Source organism: Leptosomus discolor, chromosome 1 (genome assembly GCF_034619465.1).
Source record: "Leptosomus discolor isolate bLepDis1 chromosome 1, bLepDis1.hap2, whole genome shotgun sequence".
Classification (NCBI taxonomy): domain Eukaryota; kingdom Metazoa; phylum Chordata; class Aves; order Leptosomiformes; family Leptosomidae; genus Leptosomus; species Leptosomus discolor.
The window spans coordinates 181,380,681-181,388,409 of NC_141391.1; the positions used below are offsets into that span (position 1 = coordinate 181,380,681).

The 7,729-nt window shown below is 41.6% G+C and overlaps 1 protein-coding gene across 1 annotated transcript in view; it reads left to right on the top strand.

The window, feature by feature from the left end:
• Nucleotides 1-7,361, top strand: part of WIF1 (Wnt inhibitory factor 1) — a 44,699-nt gene extending 37,338 nt beyond the window's left edge. Inside the window, exons 7-10 of the mRNA XM_086472165.1 lie at nucleotides 162-257; nucleotides 4,326-4,421; nucleotides 5,042-5,137; nucleotides 7,240-7,361. Of these exons, the coding sequence (XP_086328291.1) occupies nucleotides 162-257; nucleotides 4,326-4,421; nucleotides 5,042-5,137; nucleotides 7,240-7,361 (410 nt within the window). The remainder of the gene's footprint in view (nucleotides 1-161; nucleotides 258-4,325; nucleotides 4,422-5,041; nucleotides 5,138-7,239) is intronic.
• The last annotated feature ends 368 nt before the right edge of the window (nucleotides 7,362-7,729 follow it).

Here is a 7,729-nt window from a genome sequence, read left to right on the forward strand (position 1 = left end):
AAAAACGCATTTCAGTCTTCCTTTGTAAACCAGATGAAAAGGTGTTAATGCAACTTTTTTAAACCTATTCAATCTTTATTTATGATGAGCAGCAGAAAAGATTAAGGCCAAGACAGGCTGAGTTCATATTGGTGATTTAGTTCATTTGTATTTTGTTTCAGCAAACTGTACAACAACCTGTTTCAATGGAGGAACGTGTTTCTATCTGGGAAAATGCATTTGTCCTTCGGGCTATGAAGGAGACCAGTGTGAAATTAGTGAGTAACATCTCTATGTCCTTACTTTCACTTACATCAGCTTCTTCTAGTGTCAGTGTCTGAATGATGACGTGCAACCTGCCTCTGCTGGTCCCACAGCGAGGGTCTCACAGCTTGGGGCCCTCAGAGAGTCAGATGCCACATGCCTCCAAATGCATTTCTTCTTACTGATATGTTTGACTCATCGCTACACCATCACATCCACTACCTTTTTTTGTTTTTACTAGTAATTGGGCTTGGTAAGAACTCTGTGGCAGACAGATGCGCTGCTCTGCCAAGCCTATGTGGAGCAGCTCTTTGCAAATGTTACCGCAATTCGCACTTAGGAACAGCAGATTAGGTTTGAGCCCACATCTCTGAAAGAGCTGCTGTAAGTTGGGAATGAAAGGGTTTGGGGCAAAAGGAGGACTGAACCGTAAGAGCTGAGAGCTTTCATGTAACATATTAAGTTGCATTCACATGGCAACTTGAAAATCTGTGTCACAAACATCAAAAGACTTGCTATTTTCAGAAGTTTAGCATCAAAGCAATTAAAAATATTTTAGCTCATGGCTGATCTAAGTGTGCGGTGTAAAGCTGGGGGTGGAGATACAGCTAGGTTGGGACAGGCCTAGGAGGTCAGCTGTCAAGTATTTGATCTCAGTAAAAGAAGGGTTTTCTCACAGCTCTGTTAAATTGGATTAATTCTGTAGTTCCCCACACTTGAACAGCATATGAGCATTTCAGTTTTGAGAATGTACACCCCGGGTATTCTTTCTGGGCTTGAAGCTTCTAACAGGGTGCTGTGCAAGGAGCTTCCCCTGCTGTAAATAACCTCACTGATGTTCCCCAGCACCTTCACAGAAGCGCAGAGAGCAGCATTTGGCCTGGCATATGTAAAAGCTGATTTCTTAATATGCATCAGTAGAGACAGGCTCTTCTCACAGTTACAAAATTTATATCATCAAATACTTTGGAGATACATGGAAATAAACTCTAACATGCTGGCAGCCAGTACAGGACAATAAATGCATTACTGTGCAAAGAACATAGATACCATAAGACCTATATTTTGCTCAGTATTTATATGTAGGTAAACAGTAGATGTATGTAAATGTTTCACTGTATCTCTGTGCATTGCAAGGCATTTTGCAGCTCCTTTTTACCTCATCAAAACTTGAGCCAAACAGAAGCAGCAAAGCTTTATTGCTATTAAGTTAGTAAAGATTGCTGTTTGATATAAATTCAGATCAGATGTCAGCAAGAACAACAGTGTGGGTTTCCACTGAATTTACCTTTGCTTATATCAAGTCCAAATTGGACACTCTGACAGAACGCCATTTCTTTATTCAATTCAAGTCAACTTTGTTGATACTTCTCAGATGGTGAATAAGGTTTGGTTCAAAGTTTGAAAAGCATATATTTAATGTCAGTGATGTTTTTTTGAGGAGACTTGTTAGAACTGATATTACAGCATGTGTAATTAAGGATAATCCATTTAATTGATCTGTCCAAAGGGCTCAAGCTCATTGTTGTCTACGGCTGCTTGGGACAGGTGCAGCTGACTTTGGAGTCTTGCAAAGGCTTACCTGTGCAACTCAAATTAAATTAATTAAAATACAGGCAGTAAACTAGTTCCTGTACAAAAGAAAGAAAAAAAAAATTCAGGATCATAGTATGCTAAGAGCTAAACTGGAATCATGTCAATGAGAGCTAGGAAGGCTATGCACTTGCCTTGGCTTTTGTAAAGCTGAGATGGCAATTGTTAGACCATGATTGATGGCTGCTACCACCTCTGGGCACTGTACCAGTGCCAGGACAATGATGAAAGACTGCAAGGAATCTAGACAAGGCTTAGAAACCAGAGGAGAAACACAACTCAGTCTGTTTTCTTAGATCCAGGGCCAGCTACATTCAATCATGGGGGTCTTGAAATAACAAGGGGAGAAAACCTTTCAACAGGCAGAAAGCCATCTTCTGAAAACTGCAAAGTTCTTTTTTTTTTTTTTTAATATTGTTTAAAGATTTTGAGTGCTTGTCTAATAGTTGAATCAGTCTGTAAGACTCCTGAGAAATGTACTGGACCCAGTCTACAATACTAACAAGCATTCACAGTCTTCCAGATTTTTTCTAGCTGTAGTTATATATTGTCTCTAATTGGTGTTTCAGTTTGAGTCCAGAGAGTTTTATTTTGTTTTGGATTCCTCCCCCATTTGTCACCAACTGTTTTGTTGCTTTTTCCATTTCTCAGTCAATGACAGAAAGAATTACTACTCTTTCCTTCATTCTGTGAAAATATCTTAGTCCAAAGTTAATTGAGCTGTGCTGAGCCAAATGCTTGCCTAATGCAAATTTGTGGAAGTCAGTATCACCCTTCTTGACCCATATTCTCCAGAGTTACTTCAAGAACTAGGAAAATGAATGGATTTCCTTAGCATTTCCTTTCAGTCATTAGTTACTTGTGGTCCAAGTGCTTGCAAATTAGAATACTTAAAGGTTCCCTCTCCAGAGGCTCCTGCAGGGAAATTGTGCTTTTGCAGAAACTCTCCTTAGCACAGTTTATTCTGTCGGCTGATTATGAAGCTTGTTTCAGGGCTATTAAAATAATTATGCCCCATAGGAACAATTGTTTCTTTTATATTGATGGTACACACCTGCATCACAGAAGTCTGCCAGGATTGAGAGCTGAGCAGGCACTGCCTGGGGTATTGAGCTCTCAAGAGGGCAGTCTGCGATCAGTTGTGCTGAGGTTGTCAGTTTTGATTCTTAAATTATCATGTGCAGGTCTCATTCTTTTTTTTTTTTTTTTTAAAAAAAAAAAAAAAAAGGAAAGGAAGCAGTTTGCTGCCTTAGGTTCCAGGTTTTGTTTGCTCACAGATTCAGGTAAATGTTAGTACTAAATCTAGGAAGGGCTTTTTTCCCCCTCTTTTCTGAAGAATCTAGAAATTGTTTGGGATTAGAAAAGATGAAAAATGGTTTTGGACAATGGTGAGAATAGTGTCTCTGGTGCATATGGCCACCAAGGAGGCAAGGGACTGAGGGTGTAGTTCCTGGTGACCCAGGAGTGCCCAGGGACATGGCAGTGAGCCTCCCTCAGCCTGGGGGTGACCTAGCTTGTGGGCATGGTGCTCACCCTCCGTAGAGATGAGTGAAGATTTAATTAGTTCCGTAATGCAGACAAATTTTTAAAAGGGATTGACAGTCTGGTGATGGGAGACTTGACGTTAAGTTTGAGGAAGGCCCTTGGTGTGAGTCAGGTCCAGCAGGAACTTGAGTGGGGATCTCCTCCGCCAACGTGGACCTCCTCCATCCCAGGCGAGTCAGAGCCAAACAAACCTTCCTACAGCAGCGCCAGCAGACCCAGCCTCTTCCTTTGGGAAAGTGTGAATGTGAGGGAAAGTAATTTCCGGACCAAAGGCCTTGAAAAATGTCTGCCAGTTCTAATTATTGTTACCAAAGATGCTCTGTTCTTTGCAAACAGGAAAGAAGGGCATGCTTTTTTAATACGCCTTTAGTTTCTGAGCTGTGGTGTGGAACAGCCATCATTGCACCACCCACAGCATCTTGGTGCTCCACAGCCTCTTGTTGCAAGCTGACAGGCCCAACCAATCTATTTATTGTCTGCCAGTGGCGGCCGTACCTGTCAGTTCGTAAGCATCCTATTGCTTAAAATCTCTCTCAGACACCACCAGATTTTCTTCTGCTCGTGCCCCCTGGATATGGATCCCACTCTTTGCAAACACAAAGTCTGGACAGTGTTGCCTCCCCCACGCAGGGTGAGGAGAGCAGGAGGCAATACTGACCGGTTGCACAGGGCACTCTGTGGAGTTCGAGTGGCACAAATCCAGGCAAAAAATGCATGGACACATGGGCTTTGGCAGCACCAAATTATTGTCATATTTTCAAAGCAGAAGAATGCATATCAATTGGAAGCACAGACTTGCAGCAGAGTCTTCCTGATGAATCTGTAATACACACTCTTACACCAGCATCCAGTGAGTTTTTTGGGTACAAGGCAGGCATCTCAGACTCTTGTCTCCACTAGGTGCAGGAGACTAAGACCATTGTTTTCATGTTTTCAATGTTTAGGTAAATGCCATCAGCCCTGTCGAAATGGAGGCAAATGTACTGGTAAGAATAAATGCAAGTGCTCCAAAGGCTACCAGGGAGACCTGTGTTCAAAGCGTGAGTACCAAAGCCACTCCCTCAGTCCTTGTTGTAGGAGCATCAAGCTCACTGAACAGTATCTTTTTACATGATGTCAGCACTAATTGTTTGTTGTCAAAGTATTTCAGGTTAATTTACTTTCTGGACATATAGCGTACACCAGACTTAAGGGAATTACGAAACCAGAAGCATTTTCTTACAAAAGCCTCCGCACAGTCTCTTCTGTACTCTGAGCTGCTATAAACCAGGGATGTGTCAGCTCAGTAATAGCAGTTTAGTAACAGAGAAGTGCTTAATAATATGTCAATACATTGCAATGTTAAAATCCAACGGGAGCACTTTCTAAGGGGGGTGCTGGGGGCTACCCTCCTTCTCCTGCTGGTTCTGGTGGACACTCAGCTCTGCTGTTCAATCTGCTTCTCTCTGCCAGAGACTGAGCCAGACCTTGCAGGTGAAGGTGGGGGGGGACCATTTTCAGGGCTCTGCACACATTCAGCACAAAGGCACAGAATTACTGTGAGCGCCCCAGCCCATGCCAGGACCAACCCATCATGAGGAACAGCAGGGAAAAGAAATATGCAACTCTGTCTCTGGATGAAATGTCAAGAGGTCAGGCGTATGTTCTCGCTTTCTTACAGCTGTCTGCGAACCCGGCTGTGGCCTGTACGGCACCTGTGCTGAGCCCAACAAATGCCAGTGCAAAGAAGGCTGGCACGGGAGACACTGCAATAAAAGTAAGTGAGAAACAAACCGCAAGAGTCCGTGTTGGGGGGGTCTTACACATCCGATGCTATACAGAAATGACTGCTTCAAGAGCCTTTCCAGCATCATTAATGATACCGCACTCCATGTTTTCTAATCTTTAACCCAAACAATTAAATGAAGATTTTCAATGCTCCATAATTTTAGCTACTTAAAAAAACCCTCAGAATCATTTGAAAGTGTTTTAGCAAGATCACCCTTGTATTAGAAATTCCAGAATCTGGTATTAACCAGTTTTCTAAATGACCTTGCATGTCTTCCACCATAGTGTGGAAGGGATCTAAAGTCCTTCAGTACTCCTCAGTGATGTCAACTAGTTTTAAAATGTTGTGTAGGCATTTTTAGAAATAAAACTCTCAGATTTTAAAGCTGATTAAAACTTAGATAAAATGAAATGTCCTTTAGAAACTTTGGGGAAAACTTGAAGAGTTATGCAAATCTATGCTTACCGACTTGGGAGTTTTCTCCTCCTCTTCCCACCCGTGCTTCACAGACTACAAAATACATTGTCCCAAAGCAAAGTTGAAGTCCTCAAAATGAATTTTTGTTGTGCTCATTGGTCCATCTGACAGTTACTGAAGTAACTGATCATTTCTCTGGGTTTAAAATAGCACTATAAAATTATTTGAAGTACAATTGGAAATATCCAGTAAGAACTTCAGATTTAATTTTGTATTTCATGTGCAACGGTGCTGTAACAGCAGATCTTCAAGAGACATTCTATACATCTTCCCATGAGGTGTTAATGTTCACCACTGTTAGCTAACTATCCATATTTAGTGTTTTATGTGTCAGTAATGAAAAAGTTGAAAAATTTTGCAGCTGTAAAACCCACCAATTAGCCATAAGAAATGTGAACCTTACATTGCAGCATCAACTGAAGGTTCATTTTTATTAAATGCTGTTGATGCCTGTGATTTGTATCATATTGAAATGTGTCAGAATAAATATAGTTGTTTTATTAAAAAATTAGTATTATCTAACTAAAAGGAATTTTGCTGTGAAAATTAGGTTTGAGGAGTCCACTTCTCTGCTGTTAGTGGACCTGTGTTTAGGTATTCATGCCATTTTCTGAAGGAGAAATACCATTAATATGAGTTACGGTTAAAGAAAAGGTACATGGAAATGAAACAATATGAACTTCAATTCGTAAGTTCAATATGAAGGTTTTCCAGCCTTCGTTATTTCGAGTTTGGGTACAGTCCTGATGGATTTAGCACTGCAAAACTCTCTTTGTGTTCAGCAAAGAAACTGAGAATAGGGCATTTGGGCAAAATTCACCCCCATTTTAAGTGCCCATGTAGGGCTTAAATTGCTCAAACAAGTGCATGCACTGTAATTCACTCTTTTCAACTAAAACCAGACATCTCCTGAGCTTCAGAGGAGGTTTATTGTTAATTTGAGAGAATTGCTTTATACTCCGTCAAATGATGGCTCCTCGGTAAAGCTGTTTTCTTAAAAGGAAGTGGTTTAAAAAACTGAATGAGGGACTCAGTTTTTCAAAGCCATTTCTATGAGCTTTAAGTAATGAGATGGGTGAATGAAACTATAAATAATTACACCATAATACTTTGAATTCCATTTTTATTGTCCATTTTCATTTTCCACCACAAAGCAGCTCTGCTAAGCCTGTTTCAGACTGCTTTTTTTCCCCCCTAGGTGTTTATTGTCGCTGCTGTTCTTTCTCTTTGCATTCAGCCATAAAGCAAAGCCAAGCTCAGGTAGCTGGTGCAGATTCTCCCCAGGGTGATGCTTACACCCCTTTTTAGAGCCTGGCGCTGGCAGATCGGCATGACTCTTACCCACCCGGCATGGGCTGCGCGCGCGTGGACCCAGGGCTGAGTGACAGCCTGGGCGTGCTGACGGTCCCCTGGGCTCCCTGGTGAGAGAGAGCATCTTTCCATCTGGCAGCACCTCGTCCATCCCAGGGGGCACAGAGAGGGGCGAGCACTGGCGTAAGGCATAGCAAAATCCTTTGTTCAAACGGGGGAGACTGTTTCCACTTGAAATATTAGCCGTGGATTGCAAGCCCCCTTCTGTGGTTTCTTTTCTCTTGAACTGGATAATTTTCCAGGGTACGGAGCCAGCGGTCTGAGTGCCCTGAGGCCAGCAGGCAGCAAGCACAGGCAGCACACGCCTTCGCCGAAAAGGGCCGAGGAGAGGCATGTTCCACCCGAATCCAATTATATCTGGTAACTCCAACATCTGAAATGGTTCGTGTTACACAAAGTTCATAGCCTTCATTAACCTCTCATGGATTGAATGTTAAAATGCTGTTCATTACAGTTAAGATTACTGGCTGGAATTTTATTAGCTTCATTATAAACCACTGAGCTGATATTTACTATTCCTTTTAAGTTTTATAAATACTCCTATAGCATGATTATATAGGCTTCTTCTTTCAGTGCTTTGGATGGTGTTTTGTACTATATTTCAGTTATGTTTGAACTTCCTTTTTTGATTATATAGCTGCAAACATTTTCCAAAAATTAAGTAACAGTATTCAAGCAGAAAACCTCATAGATGCTAACCTGAATCATGTCAATGACTACAGATTTTATTTG